The sequence below is a fragment of the Psammomys obesus genome, unplaced genomic scaffold (assembly GCF_907164565.1).
Source record: "Psammomys obesus unplaced genomic scaffold, mPsaObe1.curated_primary_1811, whole genome shotgun sequence".
In the NCBI taxonomy this organism is placed as follows: Eukaryota; Metazoa; Chordata; class Mammalia; order Rodentia; family Muridae; genus Psammomys; species Psammomys obesus.
In genome coordinates, this window is record NW_026591721.1 from 10,839 (window position 1) to 30,793 (window position 19,955).

Below are 19,955 nucleotides of genomic sequence, written 5' to 3' on the forward strand. Positions count from 1 at the left end.
TTCTTTCTTTCTTTCTTTCTTTCTTTCTTTCTTTCTTTCTTTCTTTCTTCTCTTCTGGAATGTGTTGGGTGAGATTAAAAAAAAAAAAAAAGTCAGACACATGCACCCCTTAGCCTTTCTGAGTCTTCCCTTTTCCCTGGCCCTTGGTCCTTGAACTCAGAAAAGACTAGCCCAGAGGTTCCCAACCTGTGGATCACGACCCCCTTGGAGGATATGAATGACCCTTTCATAAGAGTCACCTAAGACCATTGGAAAACACAGATATCATATTTATGTTACAATTCATAATAGTAGGAAAATTACAGTTATGGAGTAGCAATGAAAATAATTTTATTGTTGGGGGCTCACAACAACATGAGGAGCTGTATTAAAGGGTCACCACATTTGGAAGGTTGAGAATCACTGGACTAATCCATATGACCAGAGTTCCAGGAAGTCCCTTGCTGGTGCTCTGAGTCCACCTTGAGTGCTTCCTGGTAACACAGTCTCCATGGTGCCCACCCACCCAGCACCAAGCCTCTGTCCACGGGCTTAGGGCTACCTGCCCTTCCCCTTCCCACCAGTTGGAGCCCTGATCTACGCACTGTAGAAATTTTGAACCTGGTCTCAAGGGGACTCACACCTTCCCTGTCGCTTTAGTGGACCGAACTGACTGGAAGACCCTTGGGTGAGCCTGGCTCTGCTCACCTCCCTACCGTGCACACTACAAGGGAGGGCTGTGTCTGCCTGGTGTTCATATAGGTCATGACCCTAGGCATTTCTAAGAATCTCTTCGTTGTTGAGGTAGTGGGTGATTCTATGAGAGAGAGAGAGAGAGAGAGAGAGAGAGAGAGAGTCTTGTCTATCTGTCTGTCTGTCTTTCCATGATCCAGGCTCTGTGCCCAGGTAGAAGTTTCAAATCATCACCAGCTTTAGGGAGTTCTGGGGCTTGATACAGCATGGATGAACCTTGAGAGTATTATGCTATATGAAACAGGCTAATCAAAAAGGGACAAATGCTGTTTGGCTCCATTTAAATGAGGCTCCTGGTACAAGGTTAGAGCCACGGGAACAAAGGGTAGAATGGTGGAGCTGGGGATGTGGAAGGAGAATGTGGAGTTTAATGGGTATAGCATTTCATCTGGGGAAGAGGAGCCAGTTCTGGAGATGTATGGTCACAATCAGCATGAAGGTCCTCGATGAAACTGGACATTACACCTAAGGGTAGTGAACGTAGGTGTGCTTTTTACAGATAATAATAATGATAATAAATAAGGTTGAGGATGTAGCTTAGCTGGTAGCTTGTTCCCTAGTACCCACAGAATCCTTGGGTTCAATGCCACTTTGAAACCAGGAGTGGTGGTGCATTTGTAATTCCAGCACTCAGAGATGGGCGCCAAAGAATCAGAAGCTTAAGGTCATCCTCAGTTACATATTCAGTTCAAGGCCATCGTGGACTATGTGTGACCCTGCCTTAGAAACAAAGACAACAATAAACTATGCTGAGCAGTCCTGTATCAGAAGAGTCCTGAAGTCAGGAAGTGAGGCCCCGCAGGAGAATTAACTAGCTCACAGTCACATGGAAATGGGGTCAGCAGAACCCTAAGACCAGTCCCCAGTGAGCCTGGGCCCGGGCAGCTTCCTGTGGAACCCCATTCTCATGTCTCCTGCTCTCTTCCTGTGACCTTGCCCCTCCCTTCATCCCTAGAGGAAATGAGGGCTATGCTTTTATAATCCCCCACTGCTGGATGAGCCCTAGGGAACCAACCAGCCTGGGTTATTTTGGAAGCCACACTCTCCTAGCTCCCCAGTCCCTAGCTGCCTTGTGTCAGTGACCCTAGGGTAGACTCTAGCTATAGCCTCCTTCCTCCAAGGAGTCTTCAGTAATGTCCTGTCAGTATCTGTGGGGACTACAGTCATTTCCCACTTCATTTATTTTAATATTAATTTTTATTACTTATTTTATCTGTATATGTGTGTTTCTCTTCTGAACCTGAGTTCAATTCTCAGGTTCTCACTGACCCTGGAACCATGCTGGCAGCCAGCAAGCTCCAGCAATCTTCCTGTCTCTGCCCTCCCCCACTTCCCGCCCCAGGGCTGGGGTTACAGACTCACAAGGCTATGCCAAGATTTTTGCCTTAGGTGGTAGGGATTTGAACTCAGGTCATCATGCTTTCACAGCAAGTGCTCTTCCCACTGAGCCATCTTCCCAGGCTTTTGTTTTTAATAGACACTTAATCAGGCCCCTGGTCCTGGGGCCAGTGTGCTATTTCAACACCTGTCTGCTGTGTACAATGATTAGGATAATTAGGGTGACACAGTGGGGTGACAGTAGTTAACAATTTCATCTCTGTTTCAACCTACACAAGCTGGTAGACTCTTGGACAATAGGAGGCCCCTGTTCTTTGTCAGACTTCTACAAAGGTATTTCCTTTTAGCATCTTGAAAGGGCCTTTAATCTGCTTTCCCAGGGCCATGGGGACAATGCCGTCCAGTCACCCACTCTGCTTTTGAAATCGCAACGGTAAAAATCAGCTGACTAGCTGCGACCAATAAATGGACTAGATGTGATATCATATGCAAACAATGAATGGTCTAGGTAAACTACAAGCGCAAGAGCAAGAGCAAGGCTCAGGCAGGAAGGATGAGGGAGCCTGGCCACCTTTCTCCTTATCTTATCTCCCTGTATTGCTCATTACCCCTGCCCCAATTATTATAGAAAGACACAGAGTATCAGGCTTATCTATACTTAAAGGAAACTATATTATCTGCTGAGATAATGTAGCTCCATTGGCAGAATGCTTCCCTATCATGCATGGAGGCCCTGAGTTCAATTCTCAGCACTTATATGAACTGGGTGGGCATGCCTGTAGCTCCAGCACTGGGGAGATTGAAGCAGGAGGATCAGTCCAAGGCTATTTTCTCTTGGGCTATTTTGCAACTTTGAGCCATCCAGAGCTACATAAGACCCTGTCTCCACAAGCGAAAGAAGTAAATGTAGCTGTTCAACTACCTTCCTTGCATAAACTCAAGAACGCAATGGGTATGGCCCATCATTGACCCACCCCAAGTGGCCCTGAGGTCTTTAATGACAAGTTTCCCTGACACATTTTACCCACTGTTGGGTTGGTAAGAATTGGGTGAATTTAGCATCTGTGAGCCAAACCTTGTTTTATATGCAGCAGAAAAGGCTAGGGCACACAGAGAGCTTTTCAGAAGAGCTAAACCTTTTCATGGATGGACTCAGTCTTTCTGGGGTTCTCTTAGGCATATTGAGACGAAAACCCTATACTGAATGAAGCAGATGTCAAGTGAGGGGTGTTGAACAGGGTGCCTGGGTCCTGCAGGGAACTAGGGAGGGCTCACAGGTAAGGCTGACCCTCCTGGTTTTATGTCTATGAATGTCCAACATTAGCTGACTTTCTGTCTGTCTGTCTGTCCACCTGCCTTTTCTTATTTAGTTTTAGAAGTTAGAGTTATCCAATTTTTATGTGTGAGAGTTTTACTGGCAAGTGTTTACATGCATGCTTAGTGTCCATGGAAGTGAGTTGAGGGCAGTGGATCCCCTGAAATAGTTACAGATGACTGTGAACCAGGATATGGGTACTGGGAATCTAACGCAGGTCCTCTGCAAGAGCAACAAGTGCTCTTATCCACTGTGCCATCTCTCTAGCCCCTCGACAGCCTTTTTACCCTCTTTCTGTTGGTTCTTCCTGGGTGCCACATGAGCTGGCTGTCTGTTCACTTGACTGTATGTCCTCCTTCAGGATGCCTTCCACGCCTTCCACCAGGATCTCCATTATGTGCGCAAGTTCCTGAAGCCCCTGCTGATTGGAGAGCTAGCCCCAGAAGAGCCCAGCCAGGATGGAAATCAGAATGTGAGAGAGCAGCTGGAGGGCTCCGGGGATATTGCCAGTAGCAGTTCTGTATTACTTGTTCTGTATTACTACTGGGGGCTGCTGGGTAGGGCTGGGTCTGCATCCCTTTTGGGACCACAGTCAAAGGTGAAACCATAGAAATGTCCTGTAGAAGTAAGGATTCGCTAGGAGCTTGCTGTAGGTCTCCGAGTGAGCTTTTTTCCTGCTCCAGACCCAATGAACCCCTTGGCCCCCAGTTCTACATGAGGATGTTTTTGACGCCTAAAGGTTTCCTCTATAGGCTCTGCTTTTCTCTGCTTACCACCCACCCCACACCTTTGGGTCCAGCGAGAGATTTAGCCACCAGCTAGTTCCCCAGTCCACATCCTGGCTGGTGTTCTTGTTTCTCTATCCATCACCTTTACCAAGGAGCCAGCAATGGGAAGTGGGATGTCTTGAGGAACAATGGGAAGTTTCTGGAAACTGTAGCAGTCCCTGCTTCCTCATCTGCTGGACCACTCTCCTGCCACAGGCCCAGCTGATTGAGGACTTCCGAGCCTTGCGCCAGACAGCTGAGGACATGAAGCTGTTTGAAGCTGACACCACTTTCTTTGCACTCCTGCTGGGCCACATCCTGGCTATGGAGTTGCTGGCTTGGCTTATCATCTACCTCTTAGGCCCTGGCTGGGTGTCCAGCATCCTTGCAGCCCTCATCCTGGCCATCTCTCAGGTAACCCTAAGACCATGCAGCAGATATGGGGTCCAGCATATCTCAGGACAGTTTTTTTATGAATGAAAGAAAGAATGGATAAATTGATGGGTAGATGGATGAATGAGAAAGCGAAATGCTAGAGGTCCTTAAAATACAACAGACCCAGAATGTCACAGCCTTACATATGACAATACTTACATAGGTGAAGAAAACAGTAATCATGAAGGTTATGGTTAACACTCTTATGATAAAAGACAGATTAGCAAGGGAAAAAAAAACTTAGAAAGTTTATCTGATAGTAGACTTCTGTGTCACAGGAGCCTTCAGATTAAAGAGCAAAAGACCAGGGTGAACTATTCATATTTTTACATGTAGGTTCTATGAAGCAGAAATAGCCTTAGGGGTCAGACATGAAAGATCTGTGTAATAGGAATAGAACAAGAGGGTGTGAGCCAGTGAAGACTGACTGGCTCAGAAACCTGGCAAGGCCTGTCTGCTCAGATTCTTCTTGACCTCTTTCTAAGGCAGTCTTGGGGTTTGGGGTAGAATGCTTTTTGAAACGGGGGTCTGATGAGCTCTTATCAGATGAGATAGCCCTTCTTCATGGTCAAAAACCAAGACAAAAGGGAAAAATAGAGCAGTGACTTTAGGCCTTGTGAAAGAGGAGCTCTTGTGTCTACCTAAGGCCTGCCTTAGGTAGGGTAGAGAGTTCTAGGTTCTGTCATTTGCCGTGGGGTATGCAGGGAAGCAGGAGACAGGAAGTTTGCTCCTGAAGCCTTTATACAGAGGTATGATTTTCTGAGTCTTGACATCTGTATGCACGCACACCACCAAACTCAGTTCTACTGGTCTAGTTAAAGAGGTGGCTGGTTTCAGTGGAGCATCAGTAGCAGGTGGAGCAGTGGCTGGACTCCTGCCAGAAGGGGCCCGGGCAGCCTCCTCCATCACTCCTGCATTCCTCCCCCGCTCTTGACCTGCCTCTCTCTCCAGGCCCAGTGCTGGTGTCTGCAACATGACCTAGGTCACGCCTCCATCTTCACTAACTCCAGGTGGAACCATGTGGCCCAGCAGTTCGTGATGGGGCAGTTGAAAGTGAGTGTGGAGCGGGGTGGGGGTGGGCATCCAGGCATGGAATTGGGGCTCTATGCCGGGTCTGCTCAGGCATTTGAGTACCAAGTAGGGGCACAGCCTGACTCTACCCCTGAGATTCCTTCTCCCCACAGGGCTTCTCTGCCCACTGGTGGAATTTCCGCCACTTCCAGCACCATGCCAAGCCCAATATCTTCCACAAGGACCCAGATGTGACCGTTGCACCTGTCTTCCTCCTGGGGGAGTCGTCTGTGGAGGTAGGTAGGATGGGACATGGACACTCTCAAGACAGGCCTGCAGCTAAGGGGACATGGTAGGCCCTGAGACCCCATGCTTGCCCCCCAGCTTAGCCTGCATTCTAGCTCTAGCTCCAGTCCTTCTCCCATCTCCTAGCCACCTGGGAATGAGTGGCTCAGTGGCTAGAATCTAGAGTTGCCTTTGACCTTGGCCTCAGCCAGCCCCCTGATCTTGGCCTGGAGAGCTGTTCTCCCTAGCCAACGCCTGTCTCCACAGTATGGCAAGAAGAAACGCAGATACCTGCCCTACAACCATCAGCATCTCTACTTCTTCCTGAGTGAGTACCTACTGGCCCTTCGGGGTGGGAATGTAGCCAGGCCAAGCCTCAGCCTAAGCTGCTTTCCTGAGGGACCCCAGCCACCTTCTGCTCTAGTTGTCCTCACTCTTCCCTACGCTCCCCAAAGTCCCTCTGCCCTCAAGTCAGGGTTTTCTGGAGTCCTAGAGTATTTTCTAATTGCCTCTGCAAACAGGGATAGGGTAGACTTAAAGGCAGGGATGTGTAAGGCTGGCTCCTGACCTACACAAGGGACAAGGGAGGTAGGAGACAGGGCCAAGAGCCAGCCACCAAGGGACTGAGTATGAAGAGAACCTTTTGGGAGCTGTGAGGTCGCTTCAGTGGGGAGGTCAGCCTTTCTATCCTGTGGGGGTTCCTGGAGGAATAGCCTCCTCCTTGCCTCTCCCTACCTACCTGGGTACCCCAGTCCTGTTTCTACAGGCCCTTATGCTCCCTTCTTGCAGTTGGCCCACCGCTGCTCACCTTGGTGAACTTTGAAGTTGAAAATCTGGCATACATGCTGGTGTGCATGCAATGGACGGTGAGTGGGTGTTGCTCAGGACCCCAAGCATATGGCTTTTTGGGAGAGGGTTTCAGGGGATAGTGCTGTTCATCCCTGAGTATGAGTGTGTGTGTGTGTGTGTGTGTGTGTGTGTGTGTGTGTGTGTGTGTGCGCGCATTGATGTGATTCGTGTGTGAGTAAGAAGACAGTATGTACCTTTGGGTATGCTGGGACTTTTCTGTGGAGGAATGCCTCTGGGTTGACTGCCAGGCATCTGGGTTGACTGCCAGGTACAGGCTGCTCTAATGCACCCTTCAGGGCCACCACTATGGTCAGCCCTAGCTGTTGACAAGACAAGGACCCCTGTTCTTTTACCCAGTCACAAAAGCAGAAGCCCAATGAGAGCCAGCGGCCTGTCCAGAGCCCTGAAGCAAATGAAAGAGAGTTGAATGAGCCCAGACCTTCCTCCTGCCTCTCAGTTCCCCTAACCCATGGAGGCCACTCAGCACTGCCTTGGTCTTCCTCGTAGGACTTGCTGTGGGCTGCCAGTTTCTACTTCCGCTTCTTCTTGTCCTACTCTCCCTTCTATGGTGTCACTGGGACACTGCTCCTCTTTGTTGCTGTCAGGTATGGCCAGATTCGGAATGACAGAGAGTGGGGCGGTCTCACATGGGTGGCAGGGGCCTGGCCACAGCCCTTCCTACTCAGCTTGTTGTCCCCTCTGCAGGATGGGTGGCAGTACCACCTCTTCAGGTGGCCGTTAGGATAATCAAACACTAGCAGGGTGGGCAGGCCCTGGGGCTGGCAGGTCTCGGGAAAGAAGGTTGGCTTGGTCATGGCTCTGTGGGTGGCCCTCTTGAGAAAGGTTGACATGGGCTCAGCCTCACTGGAGACACTGCCCTTTGAAATTTCTTTAAATGCCAAAGTGGGAGCAACTAGATAATTCTATAATCCCGTTGTACAGATGGGGAAGTTGGGGCCCTGGTCTGGGTTGAGCTGCACACCAGTCTCCACTCTGAGCTGGATGTGTGGCAGTACTGGAGCCTTCCTCACAGGGTGCTGGAGAGCCACTGGTTTGTGTGGATTACACAGATGAACCACATCCCTAAGGAGATTGGCTATGAAAAGCATCGGGACTGGGCCAGTTCTCAGGTAGGCACTGGGGAGCCTGGTAGAAAGATATGTCGGGTGGGGGGGGTGAGACTGGGAGGGAGCAGGCCCAGGTGAGGCTTCCAGGTAGTAGGGTCAAGGTTCTGAGCCAGCCTCCCTTACTTGTACCCCTCCTGCCCCTGGCAGCTGGCAGCCACCTGCAATGTGGAACCTTCACTCTTCATTGACTGGTTCAGCGGACACCTCAACTTCCAGATTGAGCACCAGTGAGTGTAGCCTGGAGGGCTTGCTGGGTAGGGGGTGAGGCCAGGGCCCAGCCCAAAACTCACCTCTGTGGGGTCCCTGGAAGATGTGGCCTGGGAGGTGAGGAGTGGGTGGCTCCCTCTGACAGCTCCCTACTCAGATCTGGCCTGCCCTCCCAGCCTCTTTCCCACGATGCCAAGGCACAACTACCGCAGGGTGGCCCCCCTGGTCAAGGCATTCTGCGCCAAGCATGGCCTGCACTACGAGGTGAAGCCCTTCCTCACCGCCCTGGTGGATATCATTGGGTAAGGCTGGGCCTGGGCCCCTCATATTGCACACGCAGGCTCACTCCCCAATAGCATCTTGCAAGCGCCTGGCCCTCAGAGGGGGTCCCTTCCGAAGAACTGACTTTCTAGTCCTTTCCTGATCAGCCAATGCTCTCCTTTTCCGGTAGCATGGAAAACTCATGGAGCCCTACAAAAATGGCAGTGAGTCAGACAGGCTGAGAGGTTCCTGCCTCCTAGGAGCCAAAGCCGATGTGCTAGTTGGGGAACCAGAAAACAAGTAGCTGTAGGGCTGGGGAGCTGGCTCAGTAGGTTAAGAGCTTTCCTTGTAATGATAAGGACCCGAGTTCAGACCCCAGCACCCATGTACAAAGCCAGGAATGATGGCTTGTGCCTGTAATCCCAACACTGGGGAGGGAGAAATGAGGGGATCCCTGGGGCTTATTGGCCAGTGAGCTTCAGGTTCAGTGAGAGGCAAGCACACACATTGGAGGTTAGTGCTTAGACAAGGAGTAAATGGCCCTGAAAGCTATCTTAACATCACAAGGATGGAAACCTAGGCAGGAGGGAGCATGCAGAGGTCAGGTAGAGGGTGTGGTATTGTTTATGGCACAGCAGGCACCAGGTGTGGATGTGCCGATGTGTAATTAGAGGCAAGAACTAGGGAGCCAGCTGGTCACTGGGGAGGGGCTACCTGGCTGAAGAGTAATCCAGATAGAGGCCCCGAGGCAGGAGCATGCCAGTCTGTGAGAGAGCCACTAAGTGGAGGAGAGACCACTTGGCTTTCAAATCTTGCAAAGATGCTCAAGATGGGTGCGCACTCTGAGCAAGCGCGGAAGCAGAAAGGGTAAGGCCAAGGTACTTGAACTGTCCAGGCAGGGGTGAGAGGGCTCAGGCCCCACGAGCAGCCTCAGAGGCGGGAACAGAGGTTAGATTCTAGACCTGTAGATGTCTGTACATTGTTCTTTTCCTGGCTTTTATACTTGACTTTGGGATCCTGATGGGGCAGGTTCCATGTCCCATGGCTTTGGGTGGCGGAGTCCAACAGGGAGAACCAGGTGCATGACGTCCAGGCCCACTGAGGCTCACAAGTGGATTTGGCCACCTGCCACTCACCTCCTTATTGCAGTCCAGATTCCACTTTGGTTAATGAATATCTGGCTCCACACAGCTGCATGGCCTGGGGGGATGGGAACTCACGGGGACATCTTCACTCACCACTCCTTCTGGGACTCAGGGGGATACTAATACCTTCCCCGTTGAGTCCCTGATCCCCCATCCCCACCCCTCAGGTCCCTGAAGAAGTCTGGCGACATCTGGCTGGATGCGTATCTTCATCACTGAAGGCAGCACTCTCACAGGTGGCAAAGGGGGTAAGGGCAAGATCGACAGCCCTCCTCACCCCCTGCTGGGGCAGCCTGTCTGCCTGCCTGGTCCTGCTGGCTTTCCTCAGCCCTCAGCATTTTCTGTTCAAGAGCCCTATGGCTGTGGCACACGTCCAACAGGAACAGGGGCGGAGGGAACATACTTAAAGCTAAATGGTGAGCATAGCATGTTTTCCTAGAGCAAGAACTGGAGGAAAACTTGTTATTTTTATATAAAAAGTAACCCAGACACACGGAGGCAAGTGTTGGATTTTCATGGATTGTGGAGCCAAATCTGCTTCAGACTTCCCAGAGGGGGCATCAGAGTGTCGAGATGGGATGGAGTGTAAGGAGTTCCCCTCCACCCTGAGTGCTCTGGGTCCTGGAGGCCACAGCCACTCCAACTCAGCTCCACCTCAGGGCTTGGTTCCTGTTCCTACACTTAGCAGCACCCCGGGGTGAGTTAATCAAGAGTCCAAGGTGGAGGGTCCTATCTGTAGGAGCCGCTGGGTTATGGGATAAGGAAAGCCTATGTATGTGTCTGTGCGGCCTCGTATAGCCCAGTAGTGGGGAGCTCTGCCAGACTTGGCATGGAACAACAGTTGCTGTGCTGGACGATTGGGGACTCGTGTGGCCATCCTGTCCATAAGTCTTGGGATCTGAGGCCTGCTCCTTGAGCAAGAGCTAGCTTCCTACTGGGCCTCAGGGTATTCATCTGGACAATGGGTGCAGTTGACTCTACCTATCAACTTTTGGATGGCTCTAGGGGGAGATTTTGCTTTATTTTGGCTTTCCTCACAAAGCGCTAAGGATGCTCCCTTCTATCCATGCTAAGCACCCCAGTTTGGGAGGGCATTCCTCCACTACTGCTAAAAATTCAAACTCTGTGCTTTAGGCATGCTAGGCAAGTACTGCACTCTTGACCTAAGCCCAAGCTTGGTGAGAAAGGAGAGGGGACAGTGGACTCTTTCACCCACAGCAGACACTCCACAGCTCCACATCTCCTTTAAGGACATCTCAGCAGCTTTAGGCTGTAGCAAACCCAGCAAAAATGCCAAGCTGGGGACTGCTCCACTCTCTGTCCAGTGCCCTCTATACTCTGTCCAGTGCTCCCATTGCTCTAGACTGTGGTGTCTTTGATTCATGGGAAGGGCACAAATATTGTAGTTCTGGTCACACGTTTCCCTGGGCCTGCTCCATGGAACCTGACCGTTCCAAGACCCAGAGCCCCTTAGTGTTCATAGAGACCATGATTAGCACTTCTTCTCCTCTAGGATATCCTCCTCACAGGGTTCCTCCTCCCCTGCCCAGCCCAGCTCAGGGTCAGTGACTCGTGGGTTCCCAGAGCCTGGCCCGAGACCTCAGCCTGCTTTCAAAGAGGATGACAGAGAGACTGGATCTATGGCAACCTTCTTCTTACCCTGGGCCAGGAGAGCAAATGATGGTCTTCCATTTACATTACCTCCCAGGCTGCAGTAGGCAATATAAAACTCCCTGTGACCTCCTTGCCCAGGGAAGTGCCAGCAGGAGCCTCCTGGATAAAGCTAGTGAAGCAAAGGCTCGGTACCCACCTTGATGCTCTCCCTTTCTCTGGGAGTAGGTGGGTGGGGGCAAGTGGAGGGCTAAGTCATACATCCACCAGGGCTTAAGGCTGCTTGACCTCAGGGAAGGAATTCAAGCTCTCAAAGCCAAAGTATCACTTCCAAAGTGATGAGAAATAAAAAGGATGTCCCAGGAAGGCTGTTAGCAAAAGGCTGGGCTCAGAAGTGTGTTTATAAGCCTTGCATGCATGATCCCATGCCCCTGGGCTAACTATTTTGTGCCTTGAGACAAGCCTTTTGCTTTCTCTGGACTTTATTTTTCTCCTCAGGTAAGGGCTGACTATCCCATGAAAGGCACTTCTAAGCCCTGTACACACACCTATAATCTAAGCCACTTAGGCTGAGGTAGGGGGATCACAAATTCAAAGGAAGCCGAGGCAACTTAAAAAAATCCTGTCTCAAGATGATACTAACAAATGTTTTAAGGGTCTGGGTGGGGATGCAACTTAGTGGTAAGATTGTTAGTCCAGCATGTATAGGCCCTGAGTTCAAGCCCTAACACACACATACACACACCAATTCCTGCCTCAAAAGCAAATTTCTTATGCCCAGAGTTTGTCACATTGTCTTTTTGTACCAACTATTCCCATGCAAGAAGTCCCCTCTCCCATTCAAATCTTGATAAACCTGAGTGCCACATAGGTATGGCCAATCTGGGAAGGGCTCTGGAGGGCATTCCTTCCGCATACTGTCTGGCAGCACTTTGTCTCCACACTGCCAAGTGGTCAGAGTTCTGTTGGTGTCTCTGACATGCTTAGGGACAGGACCTGCTCAGGGGAATCACTGAGCCTGCAGCACCACCCAGGGGTACCCACAGGACTGCAATGTGAACTGTGATTCCATGCTTCCCCTAGTGGTGGCCATGGGGAATGTGTTCTCCCTCCAAATCCAGAGTTGTCTAATAAAATACCCTTCAGAGACCCCTGCCTTTAGATCTCTTCCTTCTACCTGGAGCCCATCACTGAGAAGTCATTTTTGTCCCTCCTTCCCCTGTCATCTATGCTATAGCTCTTGGCAGTGGTCACCTCCATTCAGCTGAGTCCTACTTCCCTGCCTGTATGCTTCTTAGAGTAATGATGCAGACATCATAGACCACACTTATCAAGGGGACAGGAAAAGGCCTTGGTGGCACCTTTGAAAGACCCCACTGTCTCCCCTTTAATTATCTACACTACAGACCTGGGCCCAGAAATTAGGCTTCCTGAGGGAAGCCACAGATTGTTTGTTCTTTCAGTCCACCAATAGCTAAGAGTCTCCAGTGGCCAGCTCACATGAACCAGCCTCTGCCTTTGTGGGTGCGGCTGGCAGTGGGGAGATAAAGGCCTTGAGAAAGGATAATATGTAAACATACTGTGTCCTTAAAGACTTCAACTTTCCAAGCCCTGTTTCCTGTTCCTAGGTCTCTTGCACATTATCAGCTCTTGAACCAAATGGTTTGAAGAAAGCCCCAAGAGCCTTCAAAGTTCAAACAAAAGTATTGATTATGGCAGAAGGCAGTAGGGCCATTGCGATGTCCTAAAACACTGGGTGGTTGGGTGTTTCATTTATCTGTGAAGCCAGAAATGTAAAAACCTGTCAATCAAAAGAACATCAGTGTCCAACAAGTCTTTCCCTACAGCCCATCCCCAGGCTGCCAGATGATCTGCTGGGACCCCTGCTGTCTGGTACATCTCACAGCAGCTGTCCACAGAACAGTCCTTTCCAAGTCAGCCTAGCAAAGCCAGCTGAGTCTCAGTGGGCCCAAGCTAGCCCAAGTGGCTGCAACCTTTGCTTCATGCCTTCTTGCCTGCGGCCTTCCTATGGCCTCGAGGGCTCCCATGGGTTTGGCAGGATATGTGTACGAGGAACTAGTCAAGCTGCTAGTCAAGGTGCTAGTCACCTCTGGGCCTCCAGCTATCCACACAGATAGATGCACACAGATGTGCAGGCTGTTCCAGCAGCCCCACCTCTGGCTCAAAGCTGGCAGGGTGTTCTTCAGTAGCACCCCATTCTTTATCATCTCCTCCCCCTGGACTAACCATCCCACTGGCTGCCTCTATCCACGCAGGTACAGGTGTCCTCAGTTCTGGACCTCAGGTAGTGCTCAAGGGGAAGGCAGGAGCCTGGAGTGTGCAAGAGAGATATGGTAAAGTAATTACCACAGGACAAACCAGAAGCTCAAGGACGTGGGCCTAGATTTCCCTGGTACCTTCACTGCTGAGACTCTTCTGCGGTGTTCCCTTCAATTACCCTCCTAAACTCCCCAGATCTCTGGGTGTCCGAAACTGTAGACCTCAGATTCACAGTTGGCAGAGTTTGGCCTGAGGTATTCTGGGTATTGGGGGGCCAGGTCTGGCCCAAGCAGTAGGTGGAAGACAAACAGGTAAGTTCTGAAAATGTATTCAACAGTCTCTGGGATCTCTACCGAGACCAAAGCTCGTGGAGACTGACAGGAGCCAACAGCCCTGGAGTTCTTCTGTCCCAAGCTTCTTTCTTCTTCACTGTGGAAACTATGTCACTAAGGTCCAGTCGATGAGGTGGAAGAGGACTCATCCAGGGTCACTCAGTGGATCAGTGACCATGTCAGCCACTCCAGGCCATGTTTTAGTTACAGTGTACTGACTGGGCATCACCCCCACACAGTGGCTATCTGTCTAGGTTCTCATCACCCGTGGGGATGGACAGCTCTTCTGGAGCTCTCCCCAGCCTGCTGGGAACAGCTACAAGGCCAAAAAAGAACCCCTGGAATGTTGGCCACCCCATGGCTGATGGCTCTTCCCTGACAGATCTGGAGTGATGTGGCCTGCTGAGCCTGTTGAGAGATAGCTGCTCAGAGAGCAGCAGCATGGGTCCAGTCTCACAGGAAACTGGGCGAGTACCTCGGATGCAGATTATTCCAGCTTCCCAGGAAGTCAGACACCCTAGGAGCAGAGCCTCCTGCACATGGACTATAACTAGGGCTGGAGTGATACAGGCCCTCCCTCAGGCTATGGAGATTCACTGAGCATTCCACATGGATGGGCACAGCATCACAAAATACAAGCCTTGGTCTCCAGGACCTTCACTGTCTCTCCTAGAGAAGGCCAGGGCTCTGTTTGCTATTTGCCTTAACAGTTAGGCCTTTCTCCTGTGGGGCAGAGCCTCCCTCACTTCCTCCCAAACCCTGCATCACCTCACCCTCAACATTAGCGTACAAAAGCACTAGCCATCCATCTACGTATAACTGAGCTACAGGCAAGTGAGAATAAAATTACTTTTTTTTTTTTTTATTTCCCAAAAAAGTAGAGGTGGGGAACAATGTGATACAAATGACTATCAGGTCCTTATGGGTTCACTGCCTCCGTGGAGCAACACCAGCTAGGGGGGGTCCTCGAGGGCTTCCCCAGTGCAGGCCCAACCTCTTCCTCCAATTTAAATATTGGTTAGTCCAGTTAGATCTCAGAATGACACAGCATGGGTCCCCTCCTGATAGAGCCAACGTCCCCCCTCCCCCCCGCCCTCACACTTCCCTTATGCCCTCAGCCTCCCCGGCCTCCCCTTCCTCTACACTTCTGCTTGATCCTCGTGGGGCACCCCCAGTAGTCCTTCTGAGATACCCCACCCCACCCTGTTTCTCCTGCCCTCCTGGAAGCAGCAGTCTCAAGCCACAGCTTATACTATGGCCTTGATGTAGGAGCCTAGCTCTACCTGAAGGGACTTAGGGGGACCTGGCAAGGGACATCTGGAAAGGTAGATTGTCCTAAGGCCCAGCCAGCCCTCTATAAAAAAGCATTCTGTAGGAAGTGTTAACAAAACAGCTAAAATGAACAAATAAAATATCTGTAAAAATAAGGAAGAGCCGGTGAGAGGCCAAGTGCTGGCCAGACTGGCAGCTCTATTCTGGGGAGAGCTGCTCAGAAGCTCTCCTACAAGGGCCACAATCTCTAGACCAAGCCTCGGGGGCTGACTAAAGGATTTGAAAAAAGATCTGATCCCTCTAGAGTCTTGGGCCTTGCAACTAAGAAGCATCTGACTGGAGTGGGAGAGGTTAAGGCTCCAGGCTAGCCAGTCTCTCCTTTAACCTGGCCACTGATCCCACACAAGGAAAACCCCCTTTGGTCTCTGGGGTTGGGTGAAATAGAACTTGCACAACCTCCAGGGCCTGGAGCTACAACGGTGGGCATGGGAGGGCTTCTCCTTGGGCCTCAAGGTCTATGCTGGCCCTGGGCAGCTGGAGGGAGACCCTAGGTACCGATCCCAGCCATGGGAAGGACACCCAGAATGCAAAGCTGGTCTTCACCAAGATGACCAGGCCATAAGGCTGACAGGGAGTGTAGAGCTAAATCCTGGACCCTGATCTGTAGACCCCAGAGTGTCTGTGGGACAGAAGGGGGTGGGAACTAGGGCCTGGTGGCTATGCCGCAAGGAGCAGAGTCTTATACCAGGCATCTTTAGGTGCAGAAGTTAGGGGCGGAGACATAATTTGCTACAGCCACCTCTCTCCTGCTCCGTGGGAGAAGGGACTGGGAGGTGGAGGGGACAGGCTAGAGTTGACAAAGGGGGACACCCCATGAGGATAGGCTAAGTGGGGGTGTGGTGGGAGAGAACAGGGATGAAAGACCAATCATGGAGAATGTGAGCCGGCAGACACTTGAGTCTCATGAGAACCCTTCACATCAAAAGCCCTCCCCTCCCTCTGGCCGTCACCCCAACTGTGCCCCTTCCCCCAGGACGCCCCGAGGACTGCTGCTTCATTTATGGAGGTAGGCATCCAGCCACAGCTCCCCAGACTTCTTCAGGGAACTGCAAAGAGAGAGAAAGAGAGGACCAGAGCTCAGGAACCAGGATGGAAAGGAGCCAAGGCTTCCAGACAGTGCAACATGTAGGAAGTCATGCTGGGGATGGCAGGTGCTTCCTCTCAGCTACTGACTAGGCCTTGACACTTACCACAGGGGCTGTGGGCTACTGACTAATGTTCCCCAGGGAAACCCCTGAGAAAGGCAACAGGGTGGACCAGAGGTCGGTAGTCCCCACTGTCAGTGGGTCGAGCCATGTGCCTCTCACCTCCTCAGCATCACCTTATTTCTGGTCCCTTCCGGTGAGTGCCCCAGAGCCCCAGCCCCTGTCAAGCTCACCCCTCACCTTACAATGTCCAGCAGGGCCCTCAGCAGAGGTTTCTCCTGGTACTCGATGCCATGCTTGGCGCAGAGAGACTTCACCAGTGGGGCAACCTTGTGCAAGTTGTGCCGAGGCATGGTGGGGAAGAGGCTGAGGGAGCAGGTGGGCAAAGTGAGTGCAACACAGGAGCCATGCTCTCCCCCTCTCCCTACAGCCCAGGGAGGCAGGCAGGTGTGAGGCCTCTCTGCAACCAGGGCAAGACTATGTGGCTCCTACCAGCTGCTGCAGATGCCACTAGTGGTGTATAGAGGGGCAATTTATGATCAGGGACACTCCAGAAAGCCATACTGATATTGGACAGCCAGAGACAAGAAGGGTCTGTGTTTTTAAAAAAGAAAAAACAAAGAAACAAAGCTGAGTATCATGGCTCACATGTGTGGTCTCATCATTTGGGAGGCCAAGGCAGAAGACTCCTGTAAGTTCAACCCCCAGCTTCAGGGGGTGGGGTTGGGGGATGGTGGTGGAGGAAATGAAAGAAACAGATGGGAGATGAGAAAAAGAATGGTACAAGATAAGACAAAGGCAGAGGCAGTGGGGACAATCCTTTGGCCACCTGTGTACCAGATATGCTATCTAGTTGGGCCTCAGTTTCCCAACCAATAAACAGGGAGCATTATAGGTCTGTGGGATGGTTTTGAAAGCTGTTTGTGTACACAAAGAGGCCACACACAAAGGAACACAGTCCCCAGCATGGCCATGTGGTACAGAGCCTGGACAGCAATGCCTCCAGGACATGCTGGTCTCAGAGCCCCTCTCCTGCTCAGCCGAGCTCTAGGATGGGGCTGTGGTCTCGCCATTGAGAGAAGATAAATTGCATGGCACCCTTAACCTGTGGGTTGGTGGCTGCTGCCCTCCCACTCCTTGTCTCCATCTCCTTTCCCCCAGCATTGCTGGGCTGCACTCACTGGTGCTCAATCTGGAAGTTGAGGTGCCCGCTGAACCAGTCGTTGAAGAAGGACTGCTCCACATTGCAGGTGGCTGCGAGCTGCAGAGGGGACAGGGGATAGGTGGATGGGGGTAAGAAGAAAACCAAAGGACCTAGATTTATCCCACAAAGGTCACCTTACTTAGGGTCTCAGCGTCATTTCTTCACACCTCTCTACCTGAAAGCTTCAACCCTCCCAGATACCCTGAGATTCCTACTACTCCTTCCATTTCTTCTTCTTTTTAAAAACTCATTCTGGCCTGGAACTTCTGATCCTCCTGTCTCTGCCTCCCAAGTACTAAGATTACAGGTATGGGCCACCACATTGGGTTTATTGGGTGCCAGTATTTTATGCATGACAAGCAAGCTACATCCCCAACTTTCCTACCACCCTTTCTTGCTTAACGCTAAGGCTGTCACTAGGCAACAAGTACCCCTAATTAAGGTCCATATAGCCTTGAAACTACTGAGACAGCCAAGTCTGGACGAAGGCATGGACACGGGGCTCCAGGCTTTGCAGGGTCCCCATGACTACCTTTGCCTTTCCTCACCTGGCTGCTGAACCAGTCCCGGTAGTGATCAAGATCAATCTCCATGACGAGGTGGTTCATCTGCGTGACCCACACAAACCAGTGGCTCTCCAGGAACCTAGAAAACAGCACAGCACAGCACAGCACAGCGCTGAAGCCTCAGGGTGTGGGGACGGGCAGCCACACAGACCCAGACCCACTGTGCCTACCCTACCCCCATGGCAGGTACAAGGTTCACATCACAGCCCCATCAAAGACAGTGCTCTCAGAAGTGCAGGGTGAGCCAGCAAAGCCGGGGTACCTGATGAAGTTGAGGAAAACCAGGGCTCCCAAGATGCCATAGAAAGGGATGTAGGTGTAGAAGAAACGCATGTAGTAGCTGATGGCCCAGGCCAAGTCCTGCAGGGCAAACAAGATTAGGCTTAACCTGCTCCACCCTCTTTGGCATGGTGCGCCCGACCACAGAAGCCTGGATACACAATAGCTCACACTGCTTGGCACAGGTGTTCAGAAGAAACCATAGCAGGCTGCTAGGAAGCTGGACACCGGGTCCACAGTTATATACGTGCCCAAACCACCTATTTGCATGGGGTTTGCATGGTGAGTTTCAGGAGAGAAATGGGAGAGAAATGGCTAGCAGGTAGCCAGTGGCTGCAGAGGATTCTATATGAGCCCCCAACATGAGGATGGTCACTGTCCATCCTCAAGCCTTACCCCTGCTCAGGCACCTGGATTTCCTTCCTTTCTGAGGAAGGAAAAGCCAAGGGACACACACCATCCTTCCCTGCATCCTAGACTAGGCCACTTCTCCGGTTGGACTCTCTTCTTGGGCCCTCTCCCCTCCTCACTTTATCTGCCACTTCTTGGGGTTGGTAGCAAGGCCTTGAGCTCGGATAGCTCTCTGGGAAGCCTCTGCCCTCTGTCACAGGCTCACAGGCAGTCATTCTGCAGAGAAATCCATGTCTCTCCATTTCCTCTGCCACTCAAGCTGTGTGTCTTGGCTGGATCACACAAGAGCTTCCCTTTGCTCTCCTGCTGATGGTCCTCATGCATTCAGGTTAACCAATGACCTGTAGCATATCCCAAGTCTGCTACAACACCTCCCATGGAAGCCAAGTGGCCACAGAGCTCCACAGGATCCAGAAGTCCTTTTGCCTCAGCACCCCGACCCAGCTCTCTCATGGTCTTTGCACAGACTGTTTTCAGAGTCAGGAATGCTAATGCCCAGGATATGCTTATGCACAAGATTATTGCATCAAGGACGGGCCTCTCTGAGGCAATGGACAAACCCCCAAAGAGGGGCTGGAGAAACAGTTCAGTGGCTAAGAGCTGTGGCTACTCTCCCAGAAGCCACGTGGAGGCTCACAGCCATCTGTAACTCTTTCCTGGTGACCTGATGCTGTATGCTGGCCTCTGTTGGCACCAGGCAATGCACAAATATACATGCAGGTAAAACACGTACACATGAAATTAAAAACAAAACAAAAGCAAAGATCTTGGAATGACAACAGAATCTGGCACACTGGTGTCCTGGAGAATGAAACCTGGCCCACGGTGATGGTGAAGACATGGCAAATTCCAGAACAATTTAGGGGACAAGGGAGGTTCCATTCTGTGCTTGATTTATTGCAAGGAACTGAGGCTGGCCCCTGGCACCATTCCAGATGGTCAGTGTGGTCAGTCAAGCAGGAGGGCCGGATTAGGAACAGTTGTGACAGCCAGGAAGACAATATGAAGACAACATGCTCAGATCTAGCAAGAAGGCTCTCTTGGTTGAGAAGTGGGCACAGCAAGCTGTAGTCATACTTTGATCATCCTTTCTTTCTTTCTTTTTTTTCTTTTTTCTTTTTTTTTTTTGACAGTCCTGAGTTTGAACTCAGGGTCTCATGCATACTAGGTAAGCACTCTGCCACTGAGCCAAACCCCCAACTTTAATCTATTGCATAAATGCACTGCATAGTATGTATGTGTGTGTATTGTATGTACATACATAGGATGTGGTGTAACACACACACACACACACACACACACACACACACACACACACACACA

The 19,955-nt window shown here is 51.2% G+C and overlaps 2 protein-coding genes across 2 annotated transcripts in view; one reads left to right on the top strand and one right to left on the bottom strand.

Annotated features, from left to right (window-relative positions):
* The window catches only part of Fads3 (fatty acid desaturase 3), a 19,003-nt gene extending 6,771 nt beyond the window's left edge, over nt 1-12,232 (top strand). Inside the window, exons 2-12 of the mRNA XM_055611909.1 lie at nt 3,747-3,857; nt 4,369-4,566; nt 5,539-5,640; nt 5,772-5,894; nt 6,151-6,211; nt 6,673-6,749; nt 7,240-7,337; nt 7,766-7,862; nt 8,007-8,086; nt 8,243-8,368; nt 9,640-12,232. Of these exons, the coding sequence (XP_055467884.1) occupies nt 3,747-3,857; nt 4,369-4,566; nt 5,539-5,640; nt 5,772-5,894; nt 6,151-6,211; nt 6,673-6,749; nt 7,240-7,337; nt 7,766-7,862; nt 8,007-8,086; nt 8,243-8,368; nt 9,640-9,691 (1,125 nt within the window). The 3' untranslated portion in view covers nt 9,692-12,232. The remainder of the gene's footprint in view (nt 1-3,746; nt 3,858-4,368; nt 4,567-5,538; nt 5,641-5,771; nt 5,895-6,150; nt 6,212-6,672; nt 6,750-7,239; nt 7,338-7,765; nt 7,863-8,006; nt 8,087-8,242; nt 8,369-9,639) is intronic.
* Nucleotides 12,233-14,550: 2,318 nt separating this feature from the next.
* Nucleotides 14,551-18,302, bottom strand: LOC129680309 (acyl-CoA 6-desaturase; the record flags this gene model as incomplete). The annotated part of the gene is given in 5 exon segments (XM_055611911.1): nt 14,551-16,073; nt 16,413-16,538; nt 17,354-17,433; nt 17,925-18,021; nt 18,205-18,302. Coding segments are annotated over 5 exon segments (453 nt in total), but the record flags the coding sequence as incomplete, so codon positions are not given.
* Nucleotides 18,303-19,955: the final 1,653 nt, after the last annotated feature.